The sequence below is a fragment of the Festucalex cinctus genome, chromosome 1, assembly GCF_051991245.1.
Source record: "Festucalex cinctus isolate MCC-2025b chromosome 1, RoL_Fcin_1.0, whole genome shotgun sequence".
In the NCBI taxonomy this organism is placed as follows: domain Eukaryota; kingdom Metazoa; phylum Chordata; class Actinopteri; order Syngnathiformes; family Syngnathidae; genus Festucalex; species Festucalex cinctus.
Genome location: NC_135411.1, coordinates 34,867,276 through 34,884,927, shown reverse-complemented (window position 1 = coordinate 34,884,927; position 17,652 = coordinate 34,867,276). Strand labels below are relative to the sequence as shown.

General features: G+C 40.0%; 2 protein-coding genes across 3 annotated transcripts; one reads left to right on the top strand and one right to left on the bottom strand.

Annotated features, from left to right (window-relative positions):
- Window positions 1-64: 64 nt before the first annotated feature.
- On the bottom strand, window positions 65-14,540 carry LOC144025724 (perforin-1-like). 2 transcript variants are annotated; one of them, XM_077532034.1, is made up of 8 exons: window positions 14,319-14,540; window positions 12,458-12,705; window positions 10,444-10,855; window positions 9,413-10,371; window positions 3,481-4,043; window positions 3,260-3,398; window positions 2,982-3,196; window positions 65-1,093 (listed from the first exon to the last, which is right to left on the bottom strand). In XM_077532034.1, the coding sequence occupies exons 4-8, from the start codon at window positions 9,416-9,418 to the stop codon at window positions 235-237; spliced, it is 1,782 nt and encodes a 593-aa protein (XP_077388160.1). In that variant the 5' UTR covers window positions 9,419-10,371; window positions 10,444-10,855; window positions 12,458-12,705; window positions 14,319-14,540; the 3' UTR covers window positions 65-234. The 2 variants fall into 2 exon arrangements, with proteins under 2 accessions (XP_077388160.1, XP_077388168.1); XM_077532042.1 differs by lacking the exons at window positions 9,413-10,371; window positions 10,444-10,855; window positions 12,458-12,705; window positions 14,319-14,540 and adding an exon at window positions 5,722-5,814.
- Window positions 9,605-17,532, top strand: paqr4a (progestin and adipoQ receptor family member IVa). The gene is made up of 3 exons (XM_077532054.1): window positions 9,605-10,877; window positions 12,452-12,670; window positions 14,401-17,532. Exons 1-3 carry the CDS (start codon window positions 10,604-10,606, stop codon window positions 14,832-14,834), a joined length of 927 nt encoding a protein of 308 aa, XP_077388180.1. The 5' UTR covers window positions 9,605-10,603; the 3' UTR covers window positions 14,835-17,532.
- Window positions 17,533-17,652: the final 120 nt, after the last annotated feature.

The following is a 17,652-nucleotide window of genomic DNA, read 5'->3' as shown; positions in this document are numbered from 1 at the left end:
AAGGCCTTGAGACTTAACATTTCACACGTTTGCTTGCACATGCCACTCATTGACGCCTCATTTGTTCACAGGAAATGTCACCACTTCCTGTCTTATGATGTAAGAGATTTAAGTTTAAGATGTCTGTTCCAATGAACTGAAAGCAGTAAATTAACGAGTGACACCAACACCGCAAATCTGCTTTAATGCCAGGAAAACTCATTCAGACTCTCTTGGTTTCTCCAGCTCGGTTGTTTAACACACATCAGTGAAACTTTGGTTTGTCTTTGCGCTCTGACTGCTCACAAAGACACCCATCTTCAGCAGTGCATCTTGCGGAACAGGGTGAGCATGGCGGGACACGTAAAAGCTCATCAAACTTTGGCTCATGGGTGAAGCCTTGTAGTCGGTGCACGACATACCGCCCAGACTGGGCGCGCATTCCACATCCCACTTGTAGAAAAACTTCCCGTGGTGCATGGCGCACACATCCGTCTTCACGCCTGCCGTCAGCACTTGCTCGCATTGTCCCAGAAGGTCGTCGTCCCAGCCACTGTCCTGATCCCAAACTTCAAATCTGACTTTAGGGGCCGCTGACAAGTCCTGGCTACCCAGGTCCATGACGGCGGCCCAGTGGGGGTTGTTATTATTGTAAATGACGGGCGAACGCTGCTCTTGCTTGTTGAAAATCACCTTGACGTAGCCGTCGGTGGCCGTGGAATGATCCCCCCAAAGACCCGAGGCCCTTTGGACGGTGATGATGACCCGGGCGATGCCCCTACGGGTTGGGCAGCAGTCCGGGTTTACGGCGCGCTCGTTGTGGCACTGGCAGACACAGGGGTCACGGGAGTCGCTGTTGATGCCGGCCTGACAGCGCCCGCTGCAGTTCCTCATCAGAGCCCTTTCCAGGATGTAATGGCTTATGGCCAAGCGCAGGTTCTTCCGAACAGGAGTGTTAGTTGGCAGCAGCTCGTGCAGAGGCTCCAGAGAATACGATATGATGTCTGGATAGTGAGGCAGCGTGTTGAGCCATTCCTTGTAGGCGGATGGATCTTTGCTGGCAGAGAAGAGAAGGTCCATCTCTGTGGTGTGACCCCCCTTTATATCTGTCAACCTGTTGGGAAGATGAACCAGGTTGGGGTTTACTGATGGGTGCAAATCTATGCAAAGGGATTTGTTTAGGTAAATAAGCGACAAAGGTTATCTGAGGTTACTTAGTGTTCACAAGTTTTGGATAGTGACTGAATTGACATCACACCTGAAATGAATTTGTTTTTTTGTTTGTTTTGCAGTGTGGTTGGGCACACCCCTAGAGATAAGGTGAGGAGTTTGGTTATCCGAGAGCACAGCACATGAGGTGTCCTAGGCATGTACAATCAGTAGTGGCAGACCTTCAACACCCTGGGCCTGTGGTGTACAAACTATGACTGGGGGGCCGTTGGGTTAAAACTAAAATAGAAATATTTATCTTTGTAATTTATTGAACTCATTCACTCGCAGCCATTTTTACTGAAGCTAACCCCTTTGCTTCCGGCTGTTTTACTGGATTTTGACTGATTTTTCAAGGCCCACAGAATATTGTGTTCTATTGCTATAAGAACATGGAACCGACCCAAAAAAAAAAAAAAAAGATGAGTCTCTTCTTTGATCAGGAAAAAAACATATTACTACTTGTTTCCGTTTTGCAACAATTAGTATTAGAATATAGCTAAGTTTCATCATTATTCACAAACCTGTTGAAAACACTGGCAAAAAGAGCTGTTTGCAACATGACCCTGGTTGATCTCTTATACTCTGCTGCCACCTGCTGGCCGTTTTTGTAATAACTACCATCGTTTCAACCGTTCTCTGCAGTAGGGAGGCTGCATCAAAGCCTTCTGTAAAAAACGTATAAATACATCTTAGGGGCACTTAAAACATTTAAAATAGAATGTATTTATACGTTTTGGGGAGCAAATGAGTTAATGAAGTCAGATATTTCAGTCTTAGAAGCAAAACAATGTTTTCCTCCGTTCCGATGAAATAACATCCTCAAACACTGCTTTAAAAATTGTCATTTTATTACCAATTACCTGTACTCTCTTCCTTTGATTCTGAATGTGGAGATTCGCTCAGGGCTGGGACGGATCTATTCTTATGGGATACAGGGGCGTGGGCCACCCCAAAATCCTAAACTGTTTGTCTTGTTTAAAAATAACTAAAAACCCGATAAAATAACTATAGTACATGCTTGATTTATTAGTTTTGGCATGTCAGTCAGACAATATCAAAGTGGCCCATCTATATTTTTAGAAGACATCAGTCAACACAGGTGGTCTTGGGTTTATAATAGGGGTGTGAATTGCCTAGTACCTGACGATTCGATTCGTATCACGATTCACAGGTCACGGTTCGATTCGATACCGATTAATCCCGATACGAATTTATAAGTCGATTGTTGCGATTTTTTTTCATTCAAATTTAGAAAATACTAATCAGTAAGCTTGTAGAGTGTAAGATTTATATGAAAATGTATTATTTATTTATCTGAAATTTCAGTCTTATAGAGGTTGTAATCTGTTTCATGTTTGAACAGCATTAAAATAAAAATATTAAGGCTTAATGTGCCGTTCATATAACATTCTTCCATGCTCAAGGTGTGAATCCTAACCCGAAGTCAGACGTTTTGTTGAATATTTTTCCATTAAAAATGGAAGTTTAAAAATCGATTCACACACACACACACACACACAAAAAAAGGCAATGATGATAAGACGTTGAATCGGTAAGACTACCGAATGAACAATTCTGAGCTCTTAAAAAAAAAAAAAAAAAAAAAAAACACACAAAAAAAAAAACGATTTTTTTTTTTATTGAATCGATTCGAGAATCGCGCGATGTAGTATCGCGATATATCGCCGAATCGATTTTTTTTTAACACCCCTAGTTTATAATATGTAGAATTTGGATTAAAAGCATCTTGTTGTAAACCAAGGACCTTCTGTAGAGAGAAACATTCTTGCCTGTCGTTAAAGAGGCTGGAGAAGGCCGCCTTGCTCTCCGTCTTGTCAATATTGTTCTTGCAGTGTTTGGTCTGAGTTTCTGCGGTCTCACGAAGAGCGGTCACGGAAGCCTCGGCTTCCAGGCACATATTCACCTCATCCACGCTGAGGCCCTGCAGGCTGGCCTGGCACTGTTTGATACTGGTCACCGATTGGACAGACCCTCCCAGTTTCACCTATATCCAAAGAAAATTATTTGACAATAGTGTTTTGTCAATCATCTTCAACGGTTTTGGTACCTTTGTGATGTAATGGGTGCCAAAGTTGTCAATTAGTCTGTAAAAACGTTGCTTGTGCTGAGGGCTGTAGGTCTTTGGAAGCTCCTTCAGTGCTTTTCGAAATTCGCTGTGCAGTAGAGGTTTGTTGGACACTCGGTAGCTGTATACACCAAAATGCAAAGAAAGAATCGTATCAAAGTATTGCTTTGGGAAAACATTTGAATAAGTCTTAACCTTCTTACCTGTAGTACTCGCAAGACATTTTTTGACTGGTAAAGCTGAACTTGTCGCTCTTTGATTTCTCCATTGAGTATTGGGCCGCATTTGACCGGGTACCAGCCAGCATGACTTTTGCCCCGTACTTCTTAACATTCAACTCCAGACTGGACTTCCAGTTGTTTTCCACTAAAGAGGAGATGGAGTTGACGAGAGCCTCACTGGAGCGATGAATGGTACTGGCCACCTTGAAGCTGCAGGACTGCTTGGGCCTCCAGTCCACCACGGACAGGGGAAGCTTCTGCTTCTCCTTCTCCATGAAGGGGTTGCTACACAGGGCGCACGTTTTGTCCTTGCGCTTCCACCGATTCATGTCCAGAACAAATGCCCCCTTGCGCTTCATCTCGGTGATATCGAAGCCTTCCCCGGCCAGATTGGTGCCTGGAGCCATGGCTGCCTGGAAGCATTCCTTGGAGGAGCCCACTGTGCAGGACTGATGTGTACGCTGAGGCAGGAACAGCGCAAGGACAACGCAAATGTTCAACAGAATCATGTTGAGGTTGCCTTGGAGGCACGCTGATTGTTGGATCTGGAAAAACAAACAAATGAGGAAATGTGTTGGTGATATTTCTAGACCGACACAAGGTCTAGTTTGTAGACCACCTTGATGTCTTTATACTACAACATTCGCGATGCACGTAGCATTCTTGGAATTCTTTGTAAACTGACTGGATTGCCCTGTCGCAGTGTCAAATATTACGCTTCATGACACTTTCATGTGTTTAATTGAGAAGACAGTAAAGTAATCGCTCATATATGCGCAAATATGTTGTGACTGAGCAATATTGTATACATGACTCGGACTGTGACTTGCCTAACCCAAGTAATGATATGACACTTTTGCTATAAATATAGTCAGGATCTGACTTGTTTGATTTGTTGTTGTTTTCCAACAGTAACTTGGTGCTTGATTCAAACCTGACCCTTATGATTTGCATGAATGTAACGCAATCCCAGTAATGACGTACAAACTTGTTTCAACTTTACTGCTAGGCAGAAACGACAGGAATTTTTATTTTTATTTTTTTATTTATTTTATTTTTTATTTTTTATTTTTTTTAGGATTCACACCTTGAGCATGGAAGAATGTTATATGAACGGAACATTAAGCCTTAATATTTTATTTTAATGCTGTTCAAACATGAAACAGATTACAACCTCTATAAGACTGAAATTTCAGATAAATAAATAATACATTTTCATATAAATCTTACACTCTACAAGCTTACTGATTAGTATTTTCCAAATTTGAATGAAAAATAATCGCAACAATCGACTTATAAATTCGTATCGGGATTAATCGGTATCGAATCGAATCGTGACCTGTGAATCGTGATACGAATCGAATCGTCAGGTACTAGGCAATTCACACCCCTAGTTTCTATTATGTAATATTTTTTTGTTAATTGCTTGATTACTAAAGGACCATTTTATTTATTTTTTTTATTTATTTTATTTTTTTTAATTATTTTTATTTAAAAAAAAGAAAAGAAAAAAAAAAGAAAAAAAAGAAAAGAAAAAAAAAGCAATTTTTTTTTAAATTAGGCCATATTCTTTTGATGAGATGTCTTGATTACTTGTCATGACTTGAAAATCCTGTTTATCTTTGTATTATTGTGCAATGGTGTATCTTTTGCTTGGTAGAACTTTAGACTTGTGTGCATATGTCAGGTTTTCACAACGGCCATCCCTGTAGTGTAATTTGGGGCAATTTGGTTTATGCATGGAAATAGTTTTTCCTGTTTAGAGACATCGGAAATAATTAGTTATTTAAGGCTTCTTCCAAATAATCAATGTGAGATACTAGTAACCGGAGTGTCAGATGAATCATCAGGGTTTTAGCTAAGTTTCAATTTCGGCTTTGTGGTATCAGTGCAATTTCATATACCCGAGATCGACTAAAGTATTGTGGTGCTTGGTTCTTTTACCTACAAAAAGTGTGTGTGTTTGTGTTTTAGATCGTACACATCTTAGATAAAAAATCAAGGACTCTAGTCAAAACTAAGATTCATAGATTGCTCAATAAAGGTTCGCACTCACTGCCTTATAAATTATGTTCAAAGAATTGAAACTGGTGTTAAGCATATTTCACAAAAGTTACATGTTCATCACGCGCTAATGACAACAAACTATAGCGCACACACACACACACACAAAAAAAATCCCCTACAATATTGAAATATCAGTATCATACTTTGCAAACTTACCTTTTCGTTGTCGTTTTTGTGCCGCTAAAAGGTCTAGCTGTACAGAAGATGGACAGATGTGTCACACTGTGCAACAGCATCTGACCTCATTGCTCTGAAGTCAAAATTTAGTGGCAAGGGGGCGGGTGATAGTGGTCTTTAAACAGGTTGTGTGGTTTTACAGTTTTTTGATGGGGGGGGGGGGGGCTGGCGTTACTGTCAACACAGAAACCGAGACATTTTTTTTCCTCTAAAATTATGTTGATCAGATTCTTTAAGGTGTTTCCAATTTTCTGAAGGGCTTTCATCATTGGCTTTTCTTTTGGAACGTCCACCTGGGGTCTATGCTTGGTCACTATTACCCTCAATTTCATCCTTAAGGTTGCTGTGCTGTGCAATTGTCCGCTTTTGGGGACCAAGTACATACATTGTACCTAAACTAAATAAACAGCATTTTAATTAAGCAATATCACATAAAAGAGTAGCATACTGTTCTTTTTAAAGCTACTACTTGGGTACTGATGCAAAGGGCTACTGCACTGCTATTGCTATACACTTCTTAGCCTATCACTGAAAAAACAACTCGTAAGATCTACTTAAATAAAAAATCTCACAAGTATTTGCACTCACTCCAATTAAGTAAATTCTACTACTCAATATGAAACATATCAGACTCAACAGAATTAAGTAACATTTACATGCAACTAAATGACTGGGTTCAAAATATCGATATATCGATATCCCCCCCCGAAGCCAGCTGGGATAGGCTCCAGCACCCCTGCAACCCTTGTGAGAAAAAGCGGTTAAGTGGATGGATGGATGGATGGATGTCACAACAATGTGAATGTCGTAAGTGTCAGGTTTTTTTTGTCACTTTATTTACACAGCCTGTATTGTGGTTGTAATTGATTTAAATTATTATTTGTTGAATAAAGGCCATGTTGAATAAAACAGATTATTAGTGTAACTGCAATGGATTCAATTCGTAATGTAAATATTAATATATTTACTAATGCATTAAATTAGAGTAAGAAGTTTCTACTATTTGCAGCATTGGTAATTTTGACTGTCTAAAATAGCTACTGCGTGAATTCCTCAACTGAATCGAAAATTGTTGTGAATCATGAATCGAATCGAATCGGGCCCTTGTGAATCGAATCGAATCGGGCCCTTGTGAATCGAATCGAATCGATTCTGGAAATCTGAATCGATACCCAGCCCTACAACTAAAGATTGATTACATGTGGGATATATTAAGTAACTCTAGTAACTAAACGTAATTATAAAGTTCCTATACTGTAAAGTAGTAATGTGTAGTTATTGTAATTAGGTCATAGCCATTGCTTATTAAGTAAATGTTAAAAACATGAATTGATTACCAATATGAAATAAATAAGTAATTGTATTAACTTTTTCTATTTGACTTCACTTAATTATACTAAACTCTTAACCCCAAACATTTTAGTACTTGGACTAAATCTGTTGAAATAAATACAAACAACAATAGACAGTCACCCCAAGGAACAATTTAGTCACTCCAATTAACCTACAATGCATGTTTGTCGGAACATGGGAAGAAACCGACGAAGCACGGGGAAGAACACGCAGGCCGTTTCTCAATACGCATTCTTGTCCGTACTTACGTCCTCGTGACGTTTTGATACGTCATCAGTCGCGGCCCAATTGCAAGTACGCTAAAAGCAATAGCGTTGAATGGACGGAATACCCGGATGTTGTTCTTACTGCGTAACTGTACCATGTGACTAGATGTTATATAATTACGAGTACTATTTGAAAATATCATTTGAAATGAAATTATACATGTGATTTATCCAATTTACGATAATATTGAGGGGGGAAGGTTCTGGAAAGATACCGGTAAGAGTTGCAGGTTTTGTTCTGATTCTTCTGAAATTGTGATGAAGCATCTTATGTTCAAGTGTGCAGATCCCAAAAACATGGGAAGGAAATCAAGTCTGATGAAATTTATTCCAAAACACAGCTGCAAAAATACAATAGTACACTTGCAAATGAAAGGAAAGAGCTTGCAAAAGGCAAAAATCAAAACTACCAAAACAAGAATACCCCCCCCAAAACAAAACAAAAAAAATCAAACAAGCACAAAACTGAGGTGAGACTGGAATCAAAGGTGAGGTCGAGACTAGTTGGGCAAAGTCAGTGGATCAGAAAGAGGATTAGTCCGGCAAACTGGTGTACTCAGCTGCCAAGGCAACCTAATCAACACAAAACACAACACAAAACAGGTGTTTTCCCACCTTTGAGTGTCGTGTTTTCATAGCTATAGTAATCTGTTACTTTCTTGGTTAGCGGTTTGTAGCCTTCGGGTCTTTTTGTGTTGTTTAATTTCTCTCCTTGCATTTGCAAGCACTTTTTGTTAATCTTTTTCCCTGGCTTCTGTCCAGCGCTTTATGTTCATATTCACGTGTTTGGTGAATAAAACACTCGCATCCTCCTCTTTGTTCTTTGATTCTTGGAGGCCACTCTCCGGTCAGACCAGAAACCTAACAGATTAGTTCTGACCCAAAACAGTCACACTGCAATGGAGATTCAAATTACAAAATAAAAATACAAACAACTTACCCCAAATTTAGAATTCATTTACAATAAACCAAATTGAGGGGGGGGGGACTTGATGTTTCGGTCTTTGTTGAAAATAAATTGAAATGACAAAGTATACAGGTTAAATGTTTACTTAAGTGTTAAGCAAGACACTATATAAGTTGGGAACTGAATAATACACAAGTCAAAGTTCTATGTTTCCTGAATGGCATTCAACAGGAAAAATAATTCAATAATGATTAAATTAATAAAAGCACACTAATATATTAGTGGTTAGTGTACAAAAATAACGTAATTACAGTATATACAACGTGTACTATAATGTATGTTAAGCATGTCAAATTATAGAAACTTCTCTCCCTTTCTCTCTCTCAAGAGTAAAAAGGACTTATTTTTAGCACTTCTAAAATTAAACACATTAACTGACTAAATCTTAATTATTCATTTAATTTAAAATGTATTACAAAATTAGCTGTAAACACATTACACAGAAGAAAACAAGTAGCACATTTAAATATACCTAATGCTTTTAATTAACTGAATACTTGGAAAAAAAAATAGTAAATATAATTTATGAAACCAAGGTAAATTCTACAAGGGCAAGTGTAGTTCAACTACGTGAATTACAGGAGAGATATCAAGCTCAGGTCAGTTTGGAGTCTTTTTCGGACCATCAACTTCAGCATCATAAAGCTCGATCGGCCTTCCTGGGTGTTTGCTATCTTGTTTCACTTAATCTTGTTTCATTTTGAACCATAATTTTCCAACCGCAGTCTTTGCACCTAGCTGTGGGTAACACTGATGACACCCCTCTATTCTCACGCAAACAAACGTCGTTCATCCATCTCAGGTCGGTTATGTGTCACGAGGCAGCAAAGTGGGGTGAGAGGTTGAGTGATTCATCCACAACCTCAGCGCTGCTCTTCCATTAGACGATTAGACTGCGTCACCCGCCCGTGCTGCCTCAAGGGCTCTCTCACTTTCCCGTTACAAGCATCAATATTTACCTCAGTATGAATATTTAAAAAGCATGACATTTTATATTTTCACGCCATATTCCATATATATGTATTATTACAAACAAACTATGATTCTACAAGAAGAAACTTTTGAATTTGAAGCATTTGATTACCTGCATTCATTGTAACGATTGGTCATTATCTTGTTATTATCTCTCATACCAGGATTACTTGAAGGCTGACTTTGTCGCTCATTTGCTCCAAAAATGCCTTTGTTGTGTCTGCGTGCATTTGTGGATGTTTTTTGTCATTCACACGCACCCAAGCAGCACATGTCACGCTTCTCGCTGTGACTAAAGGGCAACAATGGCTCTTTTCAGTGAGGATATGTCAACTACAAGGCATTAAGGCAAGCGGCAATGTTAAGGTAGCTGTCGTAACGCTCGCTAGAACGGAATGTGTGGGAGAAAGAGGCCTTCAAAGTAAATGTCTTGGTACTGCTGTTCGTGACGTAGCCTGGTTAAACGTATATTCAGTCATTTACACTGTTTTATAAGCTTTTATTGTTGAATGTATGTATGTTTTTAATTTAATGAATCATGACTGTTTTCCATCAGTGACAGTGTCAAAGGTTTTTGTTGTTGTTTTTTTAAAATACGTGGCGGAAGTAAGTCGTTCGAGCTCGGACTTTCTGGTGCTGAGGCGTTGCAGCTGATTCAAGGCCGCCTTGCGGGGATTTCACCACAGCCTCCCATTCAGTTCCAAAAGAAAGGAAATATTCCATTAACCTCGGCGACGATAATGATGGACATGTTCCGTGTAGAGAACCGGAGAAGCAGCGTCCCTCCACCCCGCGGCGTCAGGACGGCGGTAGCCCGGCGTTGCTAGCTCCAATCTCAGATCTGACAACCTCTCTTGTTTCCCGTTCAGACTTTTGGGGGAGCACGGGGGACGGTTAGCTAAACGCCCCATACGTCCGGGATGCTAACACCGTGACCGGGGCTGAGGATCGAGGCGAGGCGGCACCCCCCCAGGAGCTGCATGGACGCGCGTCCGCGCCGGCCGCCGGCAGCATCCGTGCCCGTGACGCGGCCGCCTGCCCGGCCGGGATGCTAGCAACGAGGAAGTGCCTCTGACATGAAGACGAGACGAGTCTTGGCATATGTCCTTTGGGTGCGACGTTGACTTTGTCCCCATGACTCACCCGTGCGGACGTCGTCATGTACGCGGCCGACCGTGCGGCGCCTCTGCCCGGCGGATGACACTCAGCCAGGTACCGGCGGGCCCGGCGCGGGGCCACCTTCCCCGGCTGCGGGAGTAGAGAGACAGAAAAGTGGAGCAGAACACAGCGAGCGCATTTGGAAATGGTGTCCCACAAGGTTCTCGTGGCCGTCCTCTTGCTAAACGTGTACATCGGCGTGCAGTCCTTCCTGTGCTTGTTCGGCGGCGTGCTGCTGTCGGTGGTGTTCGCCTTGGCCTTTCTGAACGGACCGCGGCTGCTGGACTGGGCCAGCTCGCCCCCTCACCTGCAGTTCAACAAGTATGTTCTGACCGGGTACCGGCCCGTCTCGTCTGTGCAAGACTGCATCCGGAGCCTCTTCTACCTGCACAACGAGCTGGGAAATATATACACTCACGGTGATCACACATTGATTGAACTCAATCACTCTACGGTTTTACAGTATACACACTTAAAGTTATGGTTGCAAAGAAAGAAAAGGTACAAAATTTACTTCACTTTCCAGGTAACAATTCCCATGGGAAGATAGGATGGGGAAATTTGGAAATATTACAAATTGGAAACTTTGTGGGAATTAACTAGTGCTGAACAATAAAATTCAAATAATAGACATCGCAATGTAGTAGAATGCCGTTTTCAAATCGCACCAGCTGCAATTTCAAAAAGAACAAAAAACACTGCGTCATTATGGTCGGTAGGTTTTGTTTTTATATTTTGTATGTACCCACTATATAAAGTTGAGTTGAGATAAAACAATAATAATAATGATAGTAATAATAATGTTTAAATCACTGTAACAATTGGGCACAATTTAAATATTTAAGTCACCAATTCTTTCACATACCACTAGAGGGAGCCCATGTGATACAAGTGGTACTTGTTTGGAATTTTGTGAATGAGGTGAACCCAAAAATTGTCATTACGATAATGTTTTATTCATCCCACTAGCCTAAACATGGTATTCTGATTAATATTACGTTTGTGGAATCTGAGTTAAGCGGCAAAATTCACCTGTTTTTATCCATCTCGGTCGGTCATTTTGCTACTTACTAAAAATGATATCACAGTTGCTCAGGTAACAACCAATCAGGGCTAACTTGTTTTGTGAAGCTCAGCCGTGATTGGTCGTTTCCTGTGTCTTGATGTCATTTTCTGTGGACAACAAGTGGCAAACGTTTCTGAGGACAGACAGTTGTTTACCCATCCGGCCAATCGCGCGGGGGTGGGGGGGGTGGGGGTGGGGGGGGTGTAGGCAATCGCAGACGGTGCCGGGAGAATTTGTCGGCCACTCCCACGGCATCTTGACAAGCACGCATGGATTTTTTTTTCCACTCACTCACTCACTCACTCACTCACTCACTCACTCACTCACTCACTCACTCACAGTGACTCACTCAAGTGAGTGAGTGAGTAATAAGAATAAAAAGATTTAAAAAAAAAAGAAAAAAAAAGGAAAAAAAAAAAAGAGTGAGTGAGTGAGTGAGTGAGTGGAAAAAATACAAATCCTTGCGTGCTGTCAAGTTGCCGTGGGAGTGACGTCACGGCCCCCGCCACCCCCTGCTCTCCTGAGTGAAAACGGAAGACCGTGCCTTAAACTCTATTTGAAGTAGATAAACTGTCTTTCTTATTAATTAATGATTCGTTTGCCTTTATTTTCACGAAAGACGAACCTATAAGACCAACACATTTATTTATAATAAATCTCATACTTTATTGCTATACAGATTAATTTATTGCTTGGGTCTGTTTAAAAAATACAGGGGAAGAAGACCTTTAAAAAAATTGTATAATAAATTGCAATATTAAGGGGAATGAAACCGCAATTAGATTATTTTTCAAAATCACTGAACCCTCATGGAATACGTTTTTACTGATGGAATCATATAACAGAAGAGTGACAATGCTGGCAACTTTGTATATCAAAGTTCATCGGGAGCATAACCGGTTTGTTTTGCTGCACCTCCTGCACCAGGCATACCTCTGTTGTGCTTCCTGGTGCTGCTGCCGCTCAACATCCCCTGGTCTCAGATCAGCGTGACGTGGCTGGGCGTGGTGCACTTCCTGGCCTGCCTGTCGCCGCAGCTGGGCTCGGTGCTTTACCACCTCTTCATGAACCACGAGGGCGGCGAGCCCGTCTACCACACCCTCCTCAAGCTCGACGTGTGCGGAATTTGCATGATCAACACTCTGGGTAGGGACCAGCTTTTTCTCTCCACATGCAATCTACTGGATAATCATCATCGTCATCAGAAACTCAAGGGCCAAAACAGAAAGTCAGAATCATCATGAATAATTGCGTTAATCAAGTGGAATTTTTATTTTAAATATTCAAGATGCTTGCGGCAGTAAGAGAAGACCCAGCAGTTGAACCAAAAAGCTCATTGGTCCCGCCCACCACCTCTTGACTGAGCTGGGTGACTTATAGCGTTCTATGGCGTTTTTCGTTGTGCAGTAGCATCATGAAATAAATGGCTATTCGATCTTTAAAGAATTAAGAATGTTATTAATTAACATTTGTAAATTATTATAAATGATTTCAAATTCTGTAATTCAATGCAAATCCCATCAAATAAAAATATTAAAAATTCCATAAAATAGAAATTCAATTAAAGTATACATTCAATGCAATAAATAAAATGGTCCTTTAGTAATCAAGCAATTAACAAAAAAATATTACATAATAGAAACTAGGGGTGTGAATTGCCTAGTACCTGACGATTCGATTCGTATCACGATTCACAGGTCACGATTCGATTCGATACCGATTAATCCCGATACGAATTTATAAGTCGATTGTTGCGATTTTTTTTCATTCAAATTTAGAAAATACTAATCAGTAAGCTTGTAGAGTGTAAGATTTATATGAAAATGTATTATTTATTTATCTTAAATTTCAGTCTTATAGAGGTTGTAATCTGTTTCATGTTTGAACATCATTAAAATAAAATATTAAGGTTTAATGTTCCGTTCATATAACATTCTTCCATGCTCAAGGTGTGAATCCTAAAAAAAAAAAAAAAAAAAAAAAAAAAAAAATCGATTCTGACGATTATTGAATCGATTCGAGAATCGCGCGATGCAGTATCGCGATATATCGCCGAATCGATTTTTTTTAACACCCCTAATAGAAACAAATATCTTCGTCGAAAATGTAAATACATTTTCAAAAGGGGGAAAACGACAAAATAAATTCTAGATCCAATCGAAGTCTCTTTAAATAAAAAAAAAAGTATCATGTAATTATTGAAACATAGAAATTCCGTTAGAATCAACTCAAAAGAACACACAATAATTATATCCAATAATTACAAATTCCATAAAATTACAAATTCAATAAAATAATTCGTAGCATTAACAAATAAAAAAAATAAAATAATAAATACAAATTCATTTACATCATTAATAAGTCTATTAAATAAAAATAGAATTAAATACATAAAGTAAATTTATATTATGTGATATAATATTACAGCCCATAAAATAGAAAATCCAATAAATAATTTGAAAATTGTTTTAAATAATACTTCTAAAAAAAATAGTTAGCCTATTAAATGTTTAAATGCCTTAATCATTAATGGCAAAAATATGTCAGTTCAATTATTAAAAATTCCATGAAATAATTCAATTGTAATCATAATTTTAAAAAGTTATTAGTACTACTATAATTGTGATTACACTTCAGAAAAGGACAGTTTGAGCGATTATTTTTATAAACCCTTCCCTCTTATTTTTTTTATTCCTAATTGATTTATAAAAATGTGAAAAATGAACATGAATTTGCCAGGTTATCCACCAAGAAAATTGAACTTGATGAAAGTTTTCATATTTTGATCACGCACCTATCACTTAATCCTCAAATGGTCATCAAATTCCTGGGAAGTGAAACCGAGTTCAGCGTGCTGACGAATGTTTGCATTTCAGGGGCGCTGCCGATCCTGTACAGCACCCTGCTGTGCTACCCGCTGATCCGCACGGCGGCGCTGTCCATCTACATCCTGCTGTCCAGCTACGGCATCTACTGCGCGGTGACGGCGCGCAGCAGCGTGCGCCGCCTGCGCTCCTTCGCATGGCAGGCGCTCTTCCGCTTCTCCTTCTTCGTGCTGCGCTGGGCGGGCGTGGGCGGCGGCAGCCCCACCTCGCTGCGCCACTTCCTCACCATGGACGCGCTGGCCGTGCTGGGCGGAGTCATCAACATCGCCCGCATCCCCGAGCGCTTCCGCCCGGGCCTCTTTGACTACTGGTGCAACAGCCACCAGATCATGCACGTGCTGGTGGTGGGATCCATCCTCTACTTGCACTGGGGCGTCCTGGACGACCTGCTGTGGATCAACAGCTACAATTGTCCCCCCGACTGAGGCCGCCACCTGACGTCCGATTAGTAAGAGACGCTGTAAAGCAGAGGTGGGGGGGCTGGAGTCACGTGACTTGACTCGAGACAGAAGTCCACAATTTAGGACTTGCTAAAATTTAGGAAAGACTCGACTTGACTTCGACTTGAACTAAAGTTGAACCCGTTATATAACATGTAAAAAGCATTGTCTGTATACTTTTTTCCCCTCTACCCTTGCTAAACACATTTTTAGAGTGATTTTGTGCTGAGTCCAAAGAAGAACGCATTAATTTGGTAGCATTTAACTATGTTGATGTGAGTTCAGGAGTTTCATTTGGAAAAGCAGTGCTTGGCCGCCCTCTTGTGGCATCTTAGTGTTAAATTAGTGCTTTTCTACTGCCTTGTGAAAACTTAGGGAGTTGAGGAGCTACATTTTGGCAAAAATAGTACTTTGCCGCAATCTTGTGGCATCTTGACATCAATGAACCAAGTTAGGAGTTTCATTCAAGGAAAAAAAAAAAAAAAAAAAAAGTGCTTCGCGGCCATCTTCTGGAATTCTTTTATCAAGGAATGTTGTTCAAGTGAGTTGAGATTTCCATTAAGATAAAAGTAGTGTTTTGCCGCAATCTTAGCTTCAACATTGCACTTCTTGATGTCAAGGAACTATTTTGCAGCGAGTTGAGGAGTATAAAAAAAATAATAATAATAATTTCCTGCCATCTTCTGGCATCTAGAGGCAATTACGATTACATTAGATGCTGAATGCAAAGTGGCTAATGTGCGAATATATGCAAGCTTGTATGACTCACGATTTGCTTCACCCAAGCAACGACTTGACTCAACTTGCCTCAAATTAAGTAGCGATTCTGGCGACAAGATTTAACTTGCTCTTTTTTTTTTCCAACAGAAACTTGGAACTTGCCTGAAACTGAAGGTTAAGACTTGAGACTGACGACTTGCACGTGTATGTGACTTACTCCCACCTCTGCTATAAAGTCTGCTTAAATTACTGATTATGGGATGAAGGTGGGCAGACTGTAAGATGTTCATATCAATGACATCAAGCATCACCACTTTGTTTGGTTTTAAAGTTAGCGCATAGTAATATGTTGATTGTATCCACACAGCACACATTAGTCAAATTGTTGCGTTTACAACAAATACTTTACATCTCAAAATGGGACAAAAACGCTATTTTGCATTTTCCCCACTAAGTGGCGCCACTATAGCGGAACCGCTGAAATTGAAATCGGGCTCTGGCTTTCCTGTGTGGAGTTGAAGTTTACCACTGTTAAATAGTGAAAAACAAGTCCCAACTAACCTCACAGATGTGATTGGAGGTTTTGCTGAAAGATAAACAAAACAGCAAAAAATAAATAAATAAAGGGGTTTACATACGTTCCTGCATTATAGCATTACATTTTTTTTAAATGTTTTTGACTGGCATATGAGTGTAAAAAAAAAAACATGTTAACCACTGTTTAATAGTTAAAAGCAAGAAAAGACTCCCAACTCAGGGGATCTGCATCACAGATGCGTTTGGAGGTGTTGCTTAAAGCTACCTTATAAAAACAACAGGAAGGGGTTGTCATACATTTCTGTATTTTAGAGACTTTTTTTTTTTTTTACATTTTTGACTGTCATACAAGTTAAGTTAACCGCCGTTAAATCTTTGAAAACAAGAAACGTCTCAAACTTCGGGGATTCGCGTTACAGCTACGCCTTATACTCTGCCTCTTTGATTTTAAAAATCATTTTTACAAGTATAAAACACTCGTAAATTGTCAAAAAGCATGTCAGGTTTCTCATTTGGGAATGATTGTCACCAAAAATATCAAAGAAAAAGGCAAACGTGTATTTGGCTTAAAAGGTTCCGCCGTAGTGCGCTTTTTACATGTGATGTATGTTAATTTATGTTTCTTTTTTTTTAAATGTACATTATTACACTGGAGCCACTTCACTGCACTTTTGTTTCAGGACATACTCGCAAAAAGAGTCACCTGTTGTTTGTATCATGACCGTCACTCACATCTCACTTTACCAGATTAGGACACTGAGACGCTAACACGCTAACGATTTATTTGTTGCCAGTGCATGAAAGTCACTAGCAAGTTAGCTAGTGGAAATCCTCGCCATTGTTTGTTTGTTTGTTTGTTTGTTTTCTCTCTCAAAGGGCTCTGAGTCCATAGACCTAATGTAAATATATCATGTATGTAGATCATGTATACATACGAGCAGTATATCACTTTTAGAGAGAAAATGGACGCTAGCCCGAGTAAATCTATGCATAAGTCAACAACAGGGGACACACACTATGTTCTTTCCCGCCTCTCAGGGTGCAGTAACGGTAGCGGAAGGCCATGCCAAATTGCCAATGCTTTTCAGTCTGGTTAAATAATTGACTCTCGCCATGTATTTTGGCACATATTGGCGTCAGATGGGAAGCGGAACCCGTCCACAGAATGGCTCTGGGCGGCACCGTGGGCCAACAACACAGTTGTGCTTTTTAAAAATATAATTGGATTATATCACAGGTGTTGGATAGCCTGTTAGTTTCTAAAGGGAAATGCTCTTGTAGTGACCCTGGTGAGGATGTGATGGACTGCTACGCCACTGAGGAGCTCAAGGTGGCGCCATTTTGTGGTCTGAGTGGAGCATCGCGCCTATTAACTGTCTCTGCTCCTGTCTCGATTGTGCAATAAATTGAAGTCTATATTTGTAAATATTTGTAGATGTCTTCTATTCAAAGAATCTTATTGCTTTGACCAGTGTCAAAATTCCAAGCGAGTGTCGAGAATTTTATAGCTTTTGAATCTTGGCTGGATGCTGGAGGTTAAATATCA